At 47.7% G+C, this 22,028-nt stretch overlaps 1 protein-coding gene across 1 annotated transcript in view; it reads left to right on the top strand.

Moving 5' to 3' along the window:
* LOC147734707 (solute carrier family 23 member 1-like) overlaps positions 1–22,028 on the top strand; it is a 474,929-nt gene that overhangs the window by 279,790 nt on the left and 173,111 nt on the right. Inside the window, exons 7-8 of the mRNA XM_086953611.1 lie at positions 8,323–8,479; positions 20,296–20,549. Coding sequence (XP_086809737.1) covers positions 8,323–8,479; positions 20,296–20,549 — 411 coding nt within the window. The remainder of the gene's footprint in view (positions 1–8,322; positions 8,480–20,295; positions 20,550–22,028) is intronic.

Raw genomic sequence — 22,028 nt, 5'->3', positions numbered from 1 at the left:
CCTGATGGTGCAATGAGCAAGGGTCTCACATCTGAGAATACCCTTCCACGCTTAGGGTGGACAAAAATATTTACAACAAGGGGTGGTGAGGGACAGAGTCTCTGAAATAAGCAGAAAGCTCTCACCCAGTCAAGAGATCAGGGCTAGATCCAACACCGTTTTTTAGCTCACTGCACCATCCCAGTTTCAGAACCTGGCTGTATGCAAATTAGTCTGTTCCTGTCCCAGTGCATGATGGGAACAGGGCAAACCAAACTACAAAAGCCAATTCTTACACTGGGAAGGAAACAAGCTCCCGGGGACCGGTTTCTAGCATTACAGCCGTCTTCGGCCCGGTTTGCTTGAATCCTGATGGTGCAATGAGCAAGGGTCTCACATCTGAGAATACCCTTCCACGCTTAGGGTGGACAAAAATATTTACAACAAGGGGTGGTGAGGGACAGAGTCTCTGAAATAAGCAGAAAGCTCTCACCCAGTCAAGAGATCAGGGCTAGATCCAACACCGTTTTTTAGCTCACTGCACCATCCCAGTTTCAGAACCTGGCTGTATGCAAATTAGTCTGTTCCTGTCCCAGTGCATGATGGGAACAGGGCAAACCAAACTACAAAAGCCAATTCTTACACTGGGAAGGAAACAAGCTCCCGGGGACCGGTTTCTGGCATTACAGCCGTCTTCGGCCCGGTTTGCTTGAATCCTGATGGTGCAATGAGCAAGGGTCTCACATCTGAGAATACCCTTCCACGCTTAGGGTGGACAAAAATATTTACAACAAGGGGTGGTGAGGGACAGAGTCTCTGAAATAAGCAGAAAGCTCTCACCCAGTCAAGAGATCAGGGCTAGATCCAACACCGTTTTTTAGCTCACTGCACCATCCCAGTTTCAGAACCTGGCTGTATGCAAAGATCAAGCCCTGATCTTTGGACTGGGTAAGAGTGGTCTGTTTAACTCAGACACTCTGTTCATCACCACCCCCTTTGTGTAAATCGTTTTTGGCCACTATAGGTGTGGCAGGGTATACTCAGACATGAGTCCCTTTCTCACTGCTCCATCAGGATTCAAGCAAGCCGGGCCGAAGAAGGCTGAAATGCCAGAAACCGGTCCCCGGTAGCTTGTCTCCTTTCTGGTGAAGAATTGGCTTGGTAGTTTAGTCTGCCCTGTTCCCATGATGCACTGGGCCAGGGACAGACTGATTTGCATATAGCCAGGTTCTGAGCTGGGATGGGGCAGTGAGATAAATAACGGTGATGGATCAAGCCCTGATCTTTGGACTGGGTAAGAGTGGTCTGTTTAACTCAGACACTCTGTTCATCACCACCCCCTTTTTGTAAATCGTTTTTGGCCACTATAGGTGTGGCAGGGTATACTCAGACATGAGTCCCTTTCTCACTGCTCCATCAGGATTCAAGCAAGCCGGGCCGAAGAAGGCTGAAATGCCAGAAACCGGTCCCCGGTAGCTTGTCTCCTTTCTGGTGAAGAATTGGCTTGGTAGTTTAGTCTGCCCTGTTCCCATGATGCACTGGGCCAGGGACAGACTGATTTGCATATAGCCAGGTTCTGAGCTGGGATGGGGCAGTGAGATAAATAACGGTGATGGATCAAGCCCTGATCTTTGGACTGGGTAAGAGTGGTCTGTTTAACTCAGACACTCTGTTCATCACCACCCCCTTTTTGTAAATCGTTTTTGGCCACTATAGGTGTGGCAGGGTATACTCAGACATGAGTCCCTTTCTCACTGCTCCATCAGGATTCAAGCAAGCCGGGCCGAAGAAGGCTGAAATGCCAGAAACCGGTCCCCGGTAGCTTGTCTCCTTTCTGGTGAAGAATTGGCTTGGTAGTTTAGTCTGCCCTGTTCCCATGATGCACTGGGCCAGGGACAGACTGATTTGCATATAGCCAGGTTCTGAGCTGGGATGGGGCAGTGAGATAAATAACGGTGATGGATCAAGCCCTGATCTTTGGACTGGGTAAGAGTGGTCTGTTTAACTCAGACACTCTGTTCATCACCACCCCCTTTTTGTAAATCGTTTTTGGCCACTATAGGTGTGGCAGGGTATACTCAGACATGAGTCCCTTTCTCACTGCTCCATCAGGATTCAAGCAAGCCGGGCCGAAGAAGGCTGAAATGCCAGAAACCGGTCCCCGGTAGCTTGTCTCCTTTCTGGTGAAGAATTGGCTTGGTAGTTTAGTCTGCCCTGTTCCCATGATGCACTGGGCCAGGGACAGACTGATTTGCATATAGCCAGGTTCTGAGCTGGGATGGGGCAGTGAGATAAATAACGGTGATGGATCAAGCCCTGATCTTTGGACTGGGTAAGAGTGGTCTGTTTAACTCAGACACTCTGTTCATCACCACCCCCCTTTTTGTAAATCATTGTCTGATAGGATTGCCCTACATGCAGATGATGTCCTTTTCTTTCTCACAGCTGTAGACAGGACGTGACCGCGGCTGATGCGTATCCTACAGATCTTTAGGGAAATGTCGAGACTATATATGAAGTCACGTAAATCTACATTGTGGGCCCTGGTGGTTAGAGCAGGAGTGGGAGCATGGGTGTCTTCGGTTTAGCTGGCGGTGGGGGGGGGTTGAAATACCTGGGTGTCTTCCTGTCAGATATACCGGCGGTGTCTTGGGAACGCAATCTGGCCCGGTGTGGGAACGCACCTGGGAAGATTTTAAGTCAGGGCCCGCATGCCTCTGTCCCTATATGGCAGATCGGCGATTTTTAAGATGGTGGCGCTTCCCCGAATCCTCTACCAATTGCAGGATCATCCGTACCAGATCTCACCCCGATGGTTTAGGCAAGTGAACGCAGCACTGGGTCAGTTCCTGTGTGGCGGGAAAATGTGAGGGGGGCCCTACGCACATGTTTCCTGTCCACCTATTGTGGGGGGCTTGCTTCCTCAGATGTCCTCTCGTACTATCAAGCTTCACACTTACTAGTCCTCAATGAGTGGTGGTATGGCGACAGGGGAGACCCGGCATATGCAGTTGAGCAACAGCTTATGGAATGCCATTCCTTACATACAATATTATATTCAGTGCCACTGCGGAAGTCGCTGCCAACAGTCACATGGGTGGTGTTTCTGATCTGGAGGCAAGCTCTGCGCCGGATGGGGTGGTGGAACACTTTGACCCGTGAGACTCCCCTTTGGGAAAACGGGCATCTACCTCAACTAGCAGCCTTACAGGTCTTTCGGGGATGGGATGCAATAGGCATCTCAGTTCTTGGAGATGTCATGAGGGACCAGATGCTTAAATCCTTTCAGGACCTGAAGAAGGAATATTCAATGCCCCGTTCCCAGTTTTACCGCTACCTGCAAATTCGGCACGCCCTATCCCCTAGCTTGGAGGGTCTAGAGTCACTACCTGAATTTGGTCCCATAGAGGCGATGGTCTTCATGGGGATCTCCCTGATCGCAAAATTTCCTGAATATAACAATCGCTGGTCACTCATTTCTCTCCCATGCTACAGAGGCTTCGGAGTGCTTGGGAGGAAGACGTGGGTGCATTGGAGGAGGAGGATTGGACTGAGACCCTAGCAACCCCGCGGGGTTCGGCAATAGCGATGTGCCTCCGGCTGGAGCAGTTCAAATATTTACACAGGGTATACTTCACCAGAGTGCATATGTGGAGGGTGGGCGGGAAATTAAGCCTGAGTTGGTATGACGGGGCTTCGCACTGCCTGCTATCAGGAGGTACTACTGGGCCTCACATCTAGCGTCAATCAATCACTGCACCGACCGCCAACACGATGACCCTGCCTATAGAATGGATAAATGGCTGCTGTGGGGGGGACACTTTAAGCAGGGCCTTGTACTCAAGACCACATAGGTTCCCTTTGACGGGCCCTACCAGACACTCAGTGCAGATCTGGCACACAGCAAATAAAAGTTTGGGATGGGATAGGAAGCTCATGAGGGCCACCCCACTCTGGGATGCAGAACAGCTGGGCACCCTGGGCAACACAAGGGGGTTTGATAAGTGGGGCCTAATCGGGATCTCGACAATCGGGGACTTCTGGAGGGGAGGATGTTATGTTGGTATTCACTAGTATTGTCATGGATGTAGTTGTTTACTTTCAATGTGGTCATGGCACGGACCTCGGTTCTTTCCTGATGTTCTAGAGTCCGAGTCCGTGCCATGTCTGTTCTCTGGTCAGTTACAAACCTGTGGCTGCGCTGACGGATGGTTGTTCGTGATGCTGTTTATTTGAAGAATAAACTAAATTTCTTCTATGGTGTCTTCGACTCTACTTAACAGAGGAGAAGTGGTTTCATTACGCCAGAGCCACAAACTCGCTGACAAGGAAGATTTTCGATATCTACAAATCAGACACGCTTTCCAGTCTACTCTGGCCAGGGGCACCTCCTTTCCTGACTCCTTGCCGATAGAGGACAGGCTACTTGATGGTTATCTGCCGGATAAAGCAATCTCACTGACTTACAAAAAGTTGATCAACAACACCTCAGACCCCCTGACACTCTTGAGGCAGCGCTGGGAGGGAGATGAGCTTGAGCTAGACGATGAGGATTGGCAGGAGGCAGGAGGCAATTGTGTCTCCGCGGGAGGTGGCGATCTCTTCTAGGTTGCGTCTGGTTCAGTTGAAAATCTTCCATAGAGTGTATATCACTGGACCTGCTCTTGTCAAAATGGGAAAAGTGGAAGAGGGTAATTGTAAACAGGGATGTGGCCTGCTGGGATCCTTTCTGCATATAATATGGGAATGTTTGCTTGTACAGTCCTACTGGTTGAAAATACACAAGTGTATGAGATGGGTGCTCGGGGTCACTTAACAGCCAGAATCTAAGAGGTGTCTATTGAATGCATGGGAGCCTAGAGACCTCAACAGTAAAAATAAGATCTGGGTCACACTGGGGTAATGGTGGCAAAAAGAAACATCACACAGTTGTGGGGAGTGGGAGAGCCACCCAAAATTGGATCATGGAAGAAAGACATGGACTGGTGCATGTTCAGGGAGAAGACCGTTTATATCTTGCGGGGATGTCCCGTAAGTGGTCCTCCATATGGAATAAATGAAATGCCTACCAGGGCCATATCTGTATCCCGCCAGCTGTTTCCACAACAGATGATCCGCCCACACCCTACCTGTCGTAAACGAATATGAGATAAATGTGTAACTTGTGTCCAGTACAGCAGCAGAATTGAAATGTATGGCTCCCTCTGAGCACTCTGAAGTGTCGACTTGTTTTATGTTAAATAAAAAGATTATTTAAAAAAAAGAAAATTAATTAGGCGCAAACTGGAAATCATATTTTAAGATTAATTGACTAAGTATCGCCCCATAAAAGGTATGTACAAAATGCATGAATGCCTCCTTACTATGATTAGTTAAACCACATACAACACTACCTGAATGGTTCCAGTCGAGTGTTGAAGTCCTCCATCCAAACGATGGAACCATGGTTATTACATTTACTATCATAACTCTTAAGCTACCTATAAAGTGTGTTAGCATTAAAATTGTTATTATAAAAATCCGTGTATTTTTTTTCCCCATGGAACACAATGCTGACACAAAAGTTATCAAAACTCCTTGAACTCTTCCAGACTTGGCCTAGACAGCAGGAGTGAAAAAAGTTGCATAACCCTTCACATAATATAGCTATAAAGCCCACGTTTCCTGGCTACAGATAATGTCATGCATGTATAAAAACTAAAGCCATTCTACATTATCAGTTTAGGTTCCACTTATCAATTTGTCCAAGAAATTTAAGTAAACTGCGTTTGCATGTACTTACCGTTGTGGCACTAGTATCAATTGCTTCATGTCTTGGGGAGCTGGTGGAAACACGTGGAGTGTCAGAATTAAATACATGCCCACTACAACATGAAGATAGCTCCACACCTGTTACCATAGTTTCTGAATCAGGCCATGAGGATGAGGAATGCGATTTTCAGTTTGTTACATCATATTGGGCCAGGGCTGCAGTTTTATTTGAGGTTGGGATGGAGAAATTCTGAGGCACTTCCATAATGATAATGCTGTCTTTCTTTTAGTCTTAGATTGTAAACAAAAAGCCCAATGGGACAGCTTCTATCCTTCAAAACTCTCACCGAATATGATTGAGCCTCAAGAAAAGGGATCTAAAAGTCATCTCATGCCGAAAACGAACAACCCAGCCATTGGGTGTCACACTTGTGGTCATTACCAACGCATACCATTCTCCTAAGCATATTAATATACGCATTTAAGGTCTTCTAATCTACAAGTCTGTTTTTAAACCAATGTGCGACCTTATTAACAAGTTGATCATGTCCTTCTCCTTCCCTTAACCTGGTCGCAACTTTGGAACTCCCTTTAAAACAGTAGTGTAAGGAGTCACTTATGGCAAAATCTGCAACACTAGTTTCCCAACAATTCTGGTGCAAGTTAATATACCCTTCTTACCCAGCAGACACATGTTTTCTTGGTTGCTTAAATTAGGCACTTTGATTAATGTTACAATTAAACGCTAATAAGACAGCCATTTCATGTGATGCAGTCTTCCACTCCTTAATGGTAGCTTTCTCGGAAATAGCTTTCAGCATAAAGCGTGATGCAGCAGCTTCTCTGCATTCTGGAGGTCAAGCTCTTCTTTGTCAGTATCTTGCACAATAATCCGGGGTGAAGAATCTCTTCTGACAAGTGGTCGAGTGGCAGCTCTTTTATAGTGTATTTTATCCAAGATGGTACTTTCTGACATAACCATAGGAATGTCTGACATATCCTATGTGCATCAAGATGGGAGTCTTAGACGCATTCTTATAAACAAAAAAGGTACTACACTGTGTTTGTCATTGTTCTTGTCTGACTTTGAGATAGAGATAACAAGGCACTTGTCCCAGGCTGATGTCACGTCAGGTGTTCCTATTGCTGTCATTGTCTGAGGGATTTGATAATTTCACAGTTTCTTGGAAAGATAAGGACAGACAACATCTACGTCAAAGGTAGACATGATGATGATTCTTCAAAAATAAAGAAAATGGAAGCTCAGCCTGCTCAAGATGACATCTGGCCTCATGGACTTTACAAGCAATAGTTCAAGCAGATCACCTGATATACCTATGTGTAACATGAGTTCTGTACCCAAAATGCACACATCATATATGTTTGACTCTCCTGCTGTTCTCTGCACCTATGAATTTATTTTAAAAGACCTGCCTCAGATACAAATCCTAAGCTTGTTACCGCTGGCTCTAGTTTGCACTTTTGTGTTTGGCTGTGGAATGAATGTTGTGCCAAAGGATGGAATGTTTGTGTCAATGACTTTGTTTTTTCTTACGAGTGCTCTCACTTATCAGGTGTGGTGTTGAAAGTGATTGGTATGTCTTCCTTCATGGTTCATGACTGGTGGTCCTACCTATACTCCAAGGAAAATGTGCTCATGTGGTCTTCTGATGTGATGTGTTGGATGATGTGGTGGCTATGTTTGGTGTGATGATAGAGTGCATGGTGCATGGTGTATGGAAACAATGTTTTATGGAACAATGATGTTGCAGGGTATGGTGAACTGTAGTAGTATGTGGTATGATGAGAGTTTTCTATGGTGCAGTGTGATGCTCAGAAGTGTAATGTGGTATATTGTAATAAGTGTGTTGGGATGGGGTGGTACACGGTCTGATCTGTTGGCTACGTTGTCTCTCATCCTCAGTTTTCTCTCTCTGTTTCACTTTCCATCCATTCTCTATTTCTCCCATCTCTCTTTTTTCCTCTCTCTGTCTCCTTATTCCACTTACTCACTCACACAGGCTCTCGCTCTTTCTTTCTCTTTCTCTCTGTCTGAAGGTAGCCTAAGAAGCCCCCCATGTCCTTCCTCTTTTCATGACAGTGCCTGATGATGTGGGCGAATGGTCCCCTCTCTCCTCTTCATTCACCAACAACACTGTTGGAATCGTACACACTAGTGCAACTTTCCAAATATGTTCTGAATTCATACTAACTGTAAGATATTTGTGCATTTATTTTGATACCATAAAACTTTGCAAACATCTGTAAAGTATGTTTTAAAGCTTCTTTTGTGCAGAATCAATGGTCCTCTTCATGGGTGTTCTCCACTTATACTGTCTCACATTTAATCTTTTAAACTCCCTTAGGTGTGAGGTTTGTGCTCTGTAAAAGAAACACATTAATTAATTGATTAATTAATCAGTCTTGATGGCCACTCTCTAGAAGTGATGAGGGAGAGATATCCGTCCCCAACCCCTTCTTGTCTTTGGAAAAGATCTTTCTTGGATGCAATCAATCAGCCTAGACGTTATTAGACTAGTGCTCAGAGCTTGAGTGGTTGTACTCATATGTTTCTTATTTCTGATTGGACAGATGCTTTTGGGGATCTGCATCTCTTGGCTCGTGTGCTACATCTTGACAGTGACCAATGTGTTTCCTTCAGACCCCAAGAGCTATGGCTACTTGGCTCGGACGGATGTGAAGGGGAAAGCTGTCTCTGAGGCGCCATGGTTCCGCTTCCCTTACCCAGGTACAGTCTGCTGTCGCAGATCCTCCAGGTCTAAATATTAAAATGTCTTATTTTTTAAAGATTGCATGTCAGCTAACTGGAAGTCTGTCATGGGATGGAACATGTTTTAAGATGTTTGGAAAAACATATGGCTCCTATAGGGATTCCCACTACTCGAGTTGGCACAAAATTGCTCTAAAAGATGCTTGGCTGGGGATGTAGCCTAACAGCTGGGGCAGTCGATCTCAAATCTGGGGAACAGGGTTTGAGTCTTGCAATGACCATCAACATCCTGTGATTATGGGCACCTCACTTAATCTCCCCGTGCCTAGCAAAAATGAATGTGTCCTTGTATAAGCAACTGGTGCTCAGTAAATCGCTCTGAGAGGGAGCGACCATTGACCCTGTTCTTCAGGCAGGTCACTCCCCACGCTGCACACCACCACCTGTGTGTTTGTGCCCCTGAGCTCGCTGCTGCCGCTTGCTAGAAGTTCGAGGCCCGCCTCCACCTGCAGGCTACCACTTGCGCCTCATCCCTGGTGTTCAGTGGTAGGCCGTAGGTTCTGTGCGCTTGCTCTGTCCCCTTTTTGCCTGTCTGTCTTGATGCGATTTTGCTTTTTGTTACTGTGTTGTATTCTGTTTTGATACTGTTATTGTGTTGCATTCTATTTTTTTCTGTTTTTTCCCCCTTTGTACCTCTTGCATTGTACTGTGCCCTTCTGTTTTTTTGCCCGTTTTAACCTCCCGTTTTCCCCGCCGCTGCATCTCCTGTAGCCCACCCCCCTGCTCGCCCATTTGCCACCCTGCTCCCGCCTCTCAACTGATCCTCCCTCCCAGCTGCTCCTCCCTCCCACCTCCCCTTATATGGCGGCCGCTGCGCGGTGAGGAGAGCTACCCTTGACCCTGTTCTCCAAGCAGGTCGCACCCCACGCCGCACAGCACCACTTGTGTGTCCGTCCCCCTGAGCCTGCGGCTGCCGTTTGCTAGAAGTTCGAGGACCGCCTCCACCCGCAGGCTACCACCTGCGCCTCATCCCTGGTGGCCAGTGGTAGGCCTTAGGTTCTGTGCGCTCACTCTACCCCCTTCTTGCCTTTCTGCCTTGATGTGATTTTGCTTTCTGTTACTGTGTTGTATTCTGTTTTGATTCTGTTATTGTGTTGTGCTCTATTTTTTTCAGTTTTCCCTCTTTATTCCTCTTGCATTGTACTGTGCCCTTCTGTTTTTATGCCCATTTTAAACTCACGTTTTTCCAGCTGCTGTGTCCCCTGCCACCCCGCCCCACTGCTCGCCCATTCCCCGCCCACTCCCGCCTCCCAGGTGCTCCTCCCTCTCACCTCCCCTTATATGGCGGCCGCTTCGCGGTGAGGAGAGCGACCCATGACCCTGTTCTTCAGGCAGGTCGCTCCCCACGCCGGACAGCACCACCTGTGTGCCCGTGCCCCTGAGCCCGCTGCTGCCGCTTGCTAGAAGTTCAAAGCCCGCCTCCAGGCTACCATCTGCGCCTCATTCCTGGTGGCCAGTGGTAGGCAGTAGATACTGTGCGCTCGCTCTGACCCCTTTTTGCCTGTCTGCCTTGATGTGATTTTGCTTTCTGTTACTGTGTTGTATTCTGTTTTGATTCTGTTATTGTGTTGTATTCTATTTTATTCTGTTTTTCCCCCTTTATTCCTCTTGCAATGTACTGTGCCCTTCTGTTTTTCCGCCCGTTCTTACCTCTCGTTTTTCCCACCGCTGCATCCCCTGCGGTCTGCCCACCTGCTCGCCCGTTCGTAGCCTCTCTCCCGCCTCCCAGCTACTCCTCCCTCCCACCTCCCCTTATATGGCAGCTGCTGCGTGGTGAGGAGTGCGACCCTTGACCCTGTTCTTCAAGCAGGTAGCTCCCCACGCCGCACCGCAGTACCTGTGTGCCTGTGCCCCTGAGCCCGCTGCTGCTGCTTGCTAGAAGTTCGAGGCCCACCTCTACCCTTAGGCTACCACCTGCGCCTCATCCCTGGTGGCCAGTGGTAGGCAGTAGGTTCTGTGCGCTCACTCTGCCCCCTTCTTGCCTGTCTGCCTTGATGTCATTTTGCTTTCTGTTACTATGTTGTATTCTGTTTTGATTCTGTTATTGTGTTGTATTCTATTTTATTCTATTTTTCCCCCTTTATTTCCCTTGTATTGTATTTTTATTTATTTATTTTATTGTTTTATAGAGCGCGAACTTGACCCGTCGGGTATCAGAGTGCTTTACAGGGGAACATAGCAGTGTACAATGGGCTAGGATTCACAATAGGGTAGTGGACACGTATGAACAGTTTACATATAAGTAACTCCAGATAAGGCCAAGATTTCTTGAAGAGGTAGCTCGGTATTCCGAAGGGAGGCGCTAGTCCATATTTGGTCAAGGTCTATGTATTGGTCAAGGTCTGTGTATTGGTAGGAGGCAGCATTTAGGAGAGGAATTTACACATAAGGAAGGTTTTGGCCTCCTTTTTGAAATGTGCCAAAGAAGGGATTCTTCTGATGGCGGGCGGGAGAGAGTTTCATATTCTTGGAGCGGATCCAGAGAAAGCCCGGTTATAAGGTTTTTTTTCCAGAACCCTGCAGGTTGAGGTAAAAGGTCACTGGCGGAACGGGAGTTTCTGCTTCCGCCGGATACCACAAGTTTCTGTGCAAGGTAAGCAGGAGAGTTTGAGTATAAAGCTTTGTGTGTGATGCAAGCCAGTTTGAGTTGTATTCTGGCCTCGAAAGGAAGCCAGTTCAAAACTATCAGGTGTGGAGAGATATGGTCAAATTTTGTTGAGATTGTAAGAAGTCTGGAGGAGGAATTAAGGCAGGCTTTTAGGGGTGCCAGGGAGATCTTGAGTAAGCCTGAGAGAGTAGAACAGCCATATTCCAGCCTAGAGATTACTAGCGCTTGGACTGCACTTTTTAGGTTGGTAGTGTCAAGGAAGGGTTTCAGTTTCCAGAGGTAGCTCAGGTGGAATCTGGCTGATTTGGCCATCAAGTTGATGTGGTCTTGCATGTTCAAATTGCAGTCAAGGGTTATTCCCAGAGATTTTGCTGAGTCCACGATGGTCGGTGGGCAATCTAAGGCTGTGATAGCCTTGATCCATATCTTTTTCTCGGGATTGCTGTTTGGAGGGGAAATTAGGAGAAATTCTGTTTTCTTGGTGTTAAGTTTAAGTTGATTGGAGGTGAGCCAATGGACCGCTGATTTCAGGGCCTCATTCAGGGAGAGAATATCCTCCAGAGAGGAGGCTTTTATGTAGAGCTGAGTGTCGTCAGCATACATATGGTAAGAGAAATTCACTGTGCGTAGTACTTCGGCAAGTGGTTCAAGGTAAAGGTTGAAGTGTAGGGGACAGGGTTGATCCTTGAGGGACTCTGACCTTGACCGGAGAGGGAGCAGATAGGTTGCCGGTGATTAGGAATCGCTGCGATCGGTTTTGGAGGAAGGATCTAAACCATTCTAGAACAGAGCCGTCAAAACCCATCCTGAGTTTGAGGCGTTCGATTAGCTTTTCGTGGTTGACCGTGTCGAAGGCCGAGGATAGATCTAAGAGGATTAGAAGGCAAGTTTTCCCTTGGTCCAGGGCTTGGAGGGTATCGTCAACAATGTGGAGCATGGTTGTTTTAGTGCTGTGCCCAGGTCTGAATACAGATTGGAAGTCATCGAGAAGGTGGAAGTTTTTGATGTGTTGACTTAGTTGCTGTTGTACACACTTCTCTAACACTTTGGCTAAGAGGGGGATGTTGGAGATCGGTCTGAAATTGTCGGGGATGGCTGCACCCAGCGACGGTTTCTTCAAAATGGGGAGGACTTGGTGGGCTTTCAGAGAGTCGGGGACGGAACCCTGCTGGAGTGAGGCATTAATTATTGCAGTCCAGCTAGGAATAATGGATGGACTACAGCCGCTAGGCAGTTGGAGGGGAGGGGGTCGTTGAAATGGTTATTCGGGTAGGGACGATAAGATTTTAGATGCAGAGTCTTCATCATAGAGGTTGAAGTCAGTCCAAAGTGCTTGATTTTTTGGTGAAGTCTGTGGGGGCATCACAGGAGGAGGGGGCAAGCCAGGAAGGGATAGAGAGTATGTGGTGGCACCAAGTTCATTTTCTAAGGCTGCGACTTTGTCCGCGAAAAAGGTGGAGAATTCCTCAGATGATATTAAAGCCTTGGGGGTTTCTTGGATTGGTGTTTGACCAGATCAGAGAGCTTAAGAGGTCTGTTCCTGGCGTTCTCAAGTTTGGATCTGAAAAATTTTTTTTTTGAGTTCAGGATGTTCTTGTTGTAGGCATTTCTGGCCTGGCGGAGAAGATTTAGATGTGTGGCGGAGGGGTCCTGTCTCAAGATTCTTTCGGATTGCCAGAGGCATCTCCTCTCATTGTTGAGCGGTCCAGTGAATCAGGGGTTCCTGTTTTTGGTTTGGGTTCTTTTTATCTTTAGTGGGGCTAGGTCATCCATAATGTTCGAGATAGTTGCAGGGTAGTGGTTATTGAGTTCATTGAACGTTGAGCAATGCAAGGGGGGGAGGTCAGACTTGCAGCGAGCCTCCAGTTCATTGTGGTCCATGTTTCTAGTGTCGCTAATCCAGCGTTTGGGAATCACTGGTTAAGGAGCCCTTATCTTGTGGGTGCCAGGTAGCAGGAATGCAATGGCTAGGTGGTCAGACCAGTCACACGGGTCTATGGAGATAAGTTTGACTATTGATTCCTTGGAGATGATCCAGTCAAGGATGGCCCCTTTTGAGTGTGTTGGGAGAGAGCAGGCTTGGGTCAGGGCTTGATCGGACAGGAGGTCTTTGATGGCGTTAATATGAGGGTCCTTGGGGTCATTCCAATGCAGGTTGAAATCACCCAGGAAGATATCTTTGGAATTGGAGGAGAACTTAGCAGTAATAAGTTCCATGAGGTGGTCAGTGAAGGAGTTGTTCATGCCAGGGGGATGATAGATGATGTGTAAGTTGCACAATAGGGTGGAGCTGCTACAAATGGAGAGTGCGAGGTATTCGCAAGAGTCGGTGGAATCAGCCAAAGGTTCTGTGACACTGAGGTTAGAACAGTAGATGCAGGCGATGCCCCCTCCTTTCTTGCTAGATTGCCTGGCAATGTTATAGCCGGGAGGGACTAAGAGGTCCAGGCAAGGAGATGAGGAATCATTGAGCCATGATTCTGTTAGAATAGCTAAGTCGAAGTTTTTGTTCAGGATGAGTGCAGCAATGTCAACGGCATGCTTAAAGGCCGATCGGCAGTTGATTAAAAGGCCAGACAGAGAGGAATCAGCGGGGGTGTCGGGAGTCAGGGTGGATAAGTGTTCAGGTGCTAGGTTGCTCTGGACCACATTTCCGTTGCGGCTAGTAGCCGACATGTTGGTGTTGATAGAGACTGTGCAGATGGCATGTTTGGCTCTCATGCCTAGCGGGCAGAGGGTAGTTGGGGCTTAGTTGTAGTCGCTGAGGATGGCAAGGTTTTCCTCTTCAGTGAGGTCTAGCGGATTAGAGGTGGCTTATGTAGAGTTGTAGGAGAGGGCAAGAGCTAGGGTTTCTTCCTCTGAGAGGTGGCATGGTTGCTTGCGAGGGCGAAGGTGTGTCAAAGGTAGTGGTAGAGGGTGTTTGGGGAACTCTGTGGTGTGGGGGTAGAGTTCCACTGGGTTTTGATGTTGGCGAGGGAGAGTTCAGCGAGGTGAAGGAGGGTCATTAGATCTAGTATGGAGATGTGGATACTCTGAGTTAGTTTGGCAGCTCTGGAGTGCAGTGTTTCGAAATCCCTATAGGAGGGAGACGTTAGCGGGCAGAGTGGTATTGGCTCTGGGACAGTACTATTGAACTCACTGTAAAGGGGAGGAGTTAGAGGGCAGGAAGGTAGTAGATCTAGAGCCCTAGTATTGGGTGTATTGTGGGTTTCCAGCGACTGACCTGTGTCATGGTCGGCGTGTGGGACTGGCAGGGAGTAGACCAAAGGTCTGGAGAGAAGTCTATTGGCAAGGCAGGAGATGAGTTAGCAATGTTGGGGAGAGCGGTGGTAGAGACTCTTGGAGAGGTGGTTTGTGGGCTGGGCGGGCAGGTTCGATCTGTGTCGCAGGTTTTTGGAGGTGTATCAGGCTCACAGTTAGGGTGGGGATATGAAGGGGAGGAGATCAAAAGTGCAGGGATGATTCTCCTGGTACGGTCAGGAGCCGTGCAAGAGGGGATGGGATGATTTGTGTTGGGAGCCCAAGGAGGGCTGGTTGGAGGGTGTCTAGGTGCACTAGTCAGGCTGGTCAGAAAGTCGTCGGGGCAAGTGGTAGATACTCTGTTAGTTTCGCTCACATGGTTGCTGAGGTTTGAGAAAATTCTTGCAAATTTGTCAAGGTTCCTGGATGAGGCTTGGATCAAGACAATGCTGCTTTTGTAGAAAGTGATTGTGAGGTCAGCTTGCAGGGTTGCGGAGGGTGCTATTGTGAGCTTAGTGCCATGTGGAATGTTCCTGGTTGCACGTATTTTGAGGAGGTGCACAAAGGTTTTACGCCAGTAGGGGGTTCTTCTGGAGTAGAAGATTAGGTCATTGATGACTGTGCCATTGTCTGTGCGGTAAAGTAGGTCCAAAACCAATGTCTCAGGGTGACTCTTCAGGGTGGAGTGCTTGAAGGTCTTTGAGGAAGCTTTGGAGAGTTTGGGAGGGTAGACCTGAGTAAGAGGGACTGTGCCCTTCTGTTTTTATGCCCGTTCTAACCTCCAGTTTTTCCCGCTGCTCAGCCCCCTGCGGCCCCGCTCCCGCCTCCAAGCTGCTCCTGCCTCCCACCTCCTCTTTTATGGCGGCCGCACCGCTGGCAAGCCCGTCTGCGGCTATCCGCACCTGGAACTCGCCCAGCGCCAGACCCCCTGGCCCCCGCGAATGCCACGACTTCCCATGCCACTACGACGCCAACACCCTCCACGCACTCAACACCGGACGACCACACACCTGCTTCCTGGCCGCCCCGAAGCACCCCAAAGGACCCTTCTCCTGCCGGAGCTGCAGCTTCACCAGCCTCTGTGCCGCCAAACCACCCACCGTGACAGGACGAAACCACCTCAGATGCATACTACTGAACACCCGCTCCGCACGTAAACACGCCATCGAACTCTGGGATCTGCTCGACACAGCCTCCCCGGAGGTCGCCTTCCTGACAGAGACCTGGATGAATGCCTCCTTGGTACCCAACATCGCCATAGCCATCCCGGACGGCTACAAAATCACCCGCAGGGATCACACCAACATAGTAGGCGGTGTAATCGCCATCATCCACAACAACACCCTCAGGGTCTCGATCAGCACCACGAACACCTGCACTTCCAGATCCACACCTATCCCAACACCACCCGCAGAGGAACTCTCGTCTACAGACCCCCAGCCTCAGTTCAGCTACTCCATCACCAACTTCGTCAGCACGCACGCCTTGCCTCCTCAGAGTACATCCTCCACGGAGACCTGAACTTCCACCTCAAGAACAACAACGACACCAACTCCACCACCCTGATTGACAATCTCGCCAATCTTGAACTCAGACAGCTTGTCACAACGCCCACCCACTCCACCGGCCACACACTGGATCCCATCTTCTGACGCTGAACGTCACCTTCAGCCACACCACCGAACTCCACTGGACCGACCATCGCTGCATCCACTTCACCTTCCGGAAACCCACCACGCACCACCGCAAACAACAGATCCCCCGCTGCAGCTGGAGTAAAATCACCGAAGACCAGCTAAACAACACCCTCGCCCTAAGCCCACCCGCCGACCCCACCGACGCCTACACCGCCGCCCACAACCTTCGACATTGGATCGACAACTGTGCCAACACTCTCGCTCTGATCAAGAAACCCTGTAACAGACACACTAACAAGAAAGCCAGCTGGTTCACAGCAGACCTCCAGGCCTCCAAGCAAACCTGCCATACACCAGAGATGAAATGGCACCGCGAACAGACACAAGACAGCTATGCAGCCCACAAAAACGCCATCCGCTGACACCATCACCTTATCAGGTCCGCCAACAGGGCCTCCTTTAAGGACCGACTCGACAACAACGTGTGCAATAGCAAAGAGCGTTTCAATACCGTGAAGGAACTCTCCAACCCCAGCTCCAACACCAACTACATCCCACCATCACAAGACCTGTGTGACTCCCTCACCACCTTCTTCCATCCAAGATCGCAGACATCCGCGACAGCTTCAACAACCTGACTACCCCAACAACCACTGACATCTCAGACCCCGGGGCCACCACCCACATCGATCCCCTACTCACCTGAACCAACATAAATGACGACGACACCATCAAAATCATGAACACCATCCACTCTGGCTCTCCGTCAGACCCATTCCCACACCACATCTTCAACAAAGCTAGCGCCACCATTGCACCCCAACTCCGCAAGGCCATCAACATCTCGTTCAAGACCGCGACCTTCCCAGAGAGCTGGAAGCACTCCGAAATCAATGCCTTACTGAAGAAATCCAAGTCGGATCGGAGGGACCTCAAGAACTTTAGGCCCATCTCCCTGCTCCCGTTCCCAGCAAAGGTCATCTAGAAGACCATTAACAGACAACTGACCCGCTACCTTGAGGAGAAAAACATCCTGGACCCATCCCAGTCAGGGTTCCGCAGCAACCACAGTACCGAGACTGCCCTCATCGCCACCACCGATGACATCAGAGCCCTGCTGGACTACGGTGAAACCGCAGCCCTCATCTTCCTGGCCCTATCAGCCACCTTCGACACTGTCTGCAACCGCACCCTACACACAGGCCTCCACAACTCAGGGATCCAAGACAAGGCTCTGGAATGGACCACCTCCTTCCTTTCTGGCAGAACCCAGAGCATCCGCCTCCCCCCTTTCCGCTCCGAAGCATCCAAGATCATATGTGGCGTACCCCAAGGATCATCCCCCAGCCCAACATTGTTCAACATCTACATGGCATGGCTCACTCACGTTGCCGGACTGCATTAGCTCAACATCATCTCCTACACCGACGACACCTAGCTGATCTTCTCCCTCACCAAGGACCCCCTCATCACCAAAACCAACCTCCAGGAAGGAATGAAAGCCGTCGCCAAATGGATGAAGAACAGCCGTCTGAGGCTGAACTCGGACAAGACAGAGGTCCTCATCCTCGGCTCCACCCCCTCAGCCTGGGACAACTCCTGGTGGCCGTCCGCACTGGGAGCAGCATCAACACCGACCAACCACGCACACAACCTTGGGTTTATACTCGATTCTACACTCTCCATGACCAAGCAAGTCAACGCTGTCTCGTCCTCCTGCTTCAACACCCTTTGCATGCTCCGCAAGATCTACAGATGATCCCCACCAAAACAAGATAAACGGTCACCCAGGCCCTCGTCAGCAGCAGGCTGGACTACGGAAACGCCCTCTATGCAGGAGCCGCGGCCAAATTCCTGAAACGACTGCAACGCATACAGAACGCCTCTGCTCACCTGATCCTCAACATCCCGTGCCACAGCCACATCACACCACACCTGAGAGACCTTCACTGGCTTCCCGACAACTAGAGGATCACCTTCAAGTTCCTCACCCACGCACACAAGGCTCTCCACAACCCGGACCGGCATACCTCAACAGACGACTCACCGTCTACACCCCTAACCAACAGCTCCGCTCCGCCGACCTCAACCTCGCCCCCATCCGAGGAGCGACCACCGGCGGTAGATCGTTCTCCCACCTCGCCACCAAGACATGGAACGCCCTCCCCATCCTCCTACGGCAGACCCAGGACCTATTAACCTTCAGGAGGCTTTCTCAAGACCTGGCAGTTCAAGCAGTAGCAGCACTCCCCCCTGCCCCCCCAGCACCTTGAGACTCTCATTGGTGAGTAGTGCGCTTTACAAATGTACTAATTGATTGATTGATACCCGATGCCTTTGGGTCAACTTTGCGCTATATAAAACTCCGGAAGAAAAAAAACAATAGTATATTATATAATGCAAATGGTGAATCTCTATAGTGCCAAATTGATATATTGGAAAACGTTTTCCAATAGAGCTTAGTAGAAAACATTGAAGGGACGATTTCTAAAGCCATTGGGACACTCCGATTCTATTGGTGAGGGCAAAATGCCATCATGAATCACAAAAGGAGGATTGTGGGTACTTCAGCTTTGGAAATGCCATCTAAAGTATGAAAATTCCGCCAGTATTGTGTAATGTACACAATCATAATTTTAAGGTTGGGTATTTCCTAGGTGCTCCAGGGAGGTGCTTCCAGCAAAAGTGGGTGCATATTGATACAATGTAGATTTTCACTTATGGTTTGCAGCTGCTTTACCACAATGGAAAAGCTTGTAAATATACTCCTCACAAGGGCAGGAATAAGCTAGTTTCGTAGTGGAAGTGGGGAGGAAACACCACAAATTGTAGATGAGGTGTAGGAGAAAAAGTTTATACAGAGAGTAAATATTTTCATTGAGGAGAAACAAAAAATCTAATTATGAAACTGCAAAAAAATCAGACTTGCCAATTGTGCATTTTATATCCGCTGAAAATTAGGCACTCGTATATTTTGTTCAGGTAGGTACTCCTGATGATGCCCTTTTACAAGTGTTGTCTCTGAACTATTTGCAGCAACAGTTTGTCTTGTGAACCTTCTCATTCAATTGACACAGAATGTTGTGCTGTCATCCTGCAGCATCATTCTTGTTTTTCTAAAAATCTGATCGTGCTAGAACATCCAGAACACATTGGCATTGAAATATTGTCAACTGTACTAAATCATTTTTCCAATCCAAAACCATGTTGCAAAAATCTGTACTGCATGCAGCAGGAGCTACATCTCAGGCTCCTGCCCCAGTTGGCCATGCTACACAAGATTATCTAAATTGTACCGAACACGTTGAGTGCTTATGCCCCCTGATGCTCTTTTAGTGCCTGAAGGTGTGCCTCTGCAATTTTTGGGAGGTGGCTGAGGTTACCCCTGAGTACCAGAGCATACCCTGACTGCATCAGTCTTCATGGGTCCCCAACAATGGATGCGTGGAGAGGTCAACTTAGTAAAGTCTTATAAGTGTTCTTGCTCCAATTGTTTGGTTCTGTGCCTGAGGACTCTCTAGCATGGCAAGGGTTTCTCAGCACCAGAGAGAATCCATAGGACCTCCTACGGGATAGAATGAAGTGTATGTTGTAGGTCTGTATTAATGTCTTCCCTTGAGCAATAGACTGGCCCAGCCTTTGCTCCATAGGAGGGCCATGCAGCAGGTCAAGCAGAAGCTTGGTAAAGAACATGTTTCCATGTAAAGCAGGGTATTGCCTATTTAAAATGGATGCCACTGTTTTAGCAGCTTGCCATTCGATATTACTAAAGAGACCTCACAGTACCTTTTCCACTATTAAACCGAAGCTCTTTTCTGTTGCTAGCTTTCTTAGCCTAACCTGATTCAATCAAACTTGCTCAAGGCCTGGAATGTCCAGATTTGATCTAATCCCTGTACATGTGATAAAGCCTCACAATCCAGTTTATCCTAACATGAGAGTATGCGACTAGACGCACTCTCCAGATACAGAACAAAACTTGCCTGCTCTCGTTTTCCAGGAGGTACAAGGCTGTCTCATACATCTTCTTAAGGACAACCTATTAAGATTTAAAGTAGTATGCATCACTTACCGTCAAGTGATTCTGTTCTCATATGTTTGAAGCTGTACTGTGCGCTGTAAAATTATTTAAAACTGCATTTTTATGAAGCAATGCTAAACATTAAACTTTTGTAAAGTTTTCCGAGTCTGTGCACTCTGTGTATCCATTATTTAAGCTGGTAGCACTGGGCAAGAGAACCTGTTGCTTTGCAAATCTTTGATCTATATTTTACAATCTTCTTTTCTAGGCCAGTGGGGAAGACCCACCATCAACGTGGGTGGAATATTTGGCATGTTGGCTGGAGTGATTGCATCCACTGTGGATTCCATAGGCGACTATCACTCCTGTGCGCGGCTGGCTGGGGCTCCACCCCCTCCAAGGCAGGCCGTTAACCGAGGGATTGCCGTGGAGGGTATCGGCCTCTTATTCACAGGAATCTGGGGCTCTGGAAACGGCACCGCCTCATTAGGGGCAAATATTGGTGCTTTGGGCATTACCAAGGTGAGAAATGTATGATCTGTCTGTGAATCCTACAAGTATCTCCAACCAGTTGAGCTCCCAATTGTTCCATGACACCTTCAGAGTATCTCACAGCCTTAAGTTGATTTTTAAAGCACAGGGTCACATTTTTCTTTTAAGGTTAAGGGAAGTCTGTGTTTATTTTACTTTATTTTCATCAGGGCCTGATAATGAGCAGTACTCAGTCAGATTTATAATCCAGGGTACAGAGGTGAAGAACTGAAGTACTGAGGTATTTAACTTTTAAATACAGATCATTGTCAGCTGGATATGGGAGTGTGAGAACAATGTAATCTTTCTGAATGCTTTTAAATGATAGAAAATTTAAATGAGAAGTGACCTTAATGATTAAGTCAACTCTTCTTTGTAATTTTCTCCCATTTCAAAGTGTCACATTTACTAACAGCAGGCGTCCTTCTCCCAGTAGGCAATGTGCCATATTTAACTGAAAAATACAGTCCTAGTTTTTGAATGGGGGAAATTTAAACTGAAGAAAAACATTTTTATGAAACATTAAGTCAATGTTTTTCTCAAATTTCAATTAAGCCAATTACACCTTAAAGTTTTATGAAGCAGGTTTGTTCACTTTAAATTCTTCCCAATTAAGCAAATTACTGTATTTTTCTGTTATAAAAATAGGATCTTACTACAGGCCACTGGGAACAGGATGCCTGGTGTTTGTAAATGTGACACTTGGAAAGGGGATTACATTTAAATGATGGGTTTTGTGATATCCATATAAAGATAATGCTTCATTTTAATTTTCTCCCATTTCATAGTGTTTTGCTTTTACACACAGAAGGCATCTTGCTCCCAGTGGCTGGCAGACAAGGTGCCATATTTATAACTGAAAAATGCATCCATTTTTTTAAGATGGAGAAATTCAAAGTGCCGAAAAATGTTCCTAATAATGAACATTTTTGCAGAACGTTTTCTGCACTTTAAAATGTTCCCAATATAAAAAAATGGTTATATGTTGCATTATACTTGTAACATATGATGAAAGTTATTGCAGTGCCTAAGTACATATGACATAGGCTCTCAGTCACCCATACACATTTATCCCATTCATACACACACATGTTCATACATCCCCTAATACCACACTCTGGCTGATACACATGGCAGTCCTGTCATAGACCCCCTAATCAAAGTACCTTGTTCAAACTATAGTATATAGTTCTATTGACATTAGGCTTCAAACAATGGAGCTGGGTGTGGAGTACTATTGTGAGAGGTATGTGTTTGTTCACGTCCTGAGGTGAAAAGCCGGGACTTGCTGTGCGAGATCTTTTTATTTGTAACTGTGTATCTTGAGTTAACTTCATTATAATTGTATCTTATGCAGCGCTGAAATCGCTTTTAAAAACCTTTTAATTCACTTGCTGCCGGTCGCTAGACATAGCGTGTCTCCTCCCTTGCTGCAGACTCAGGCCCGCCCACTTGATCGTGAGTCTTGCC

The sequence above is a fragment of the Lissotriton vulgaris genome, chromosome 1_2, assembly GCF_964263255.1.
Source record: "Lissotriton vulgaris chromosome 1_2, aLisVul1.2, whole genome shotgun sequence".
Lineage (NCBI taxonomy): Eukaryota > Metazoa > Chordata > Amphibia > Caudata > Salamandridae > Lissotriton > Lissotriton vulgaris.
This window is presented reverse-complemented; position numbering and strand designations above follow the sequence as displayed.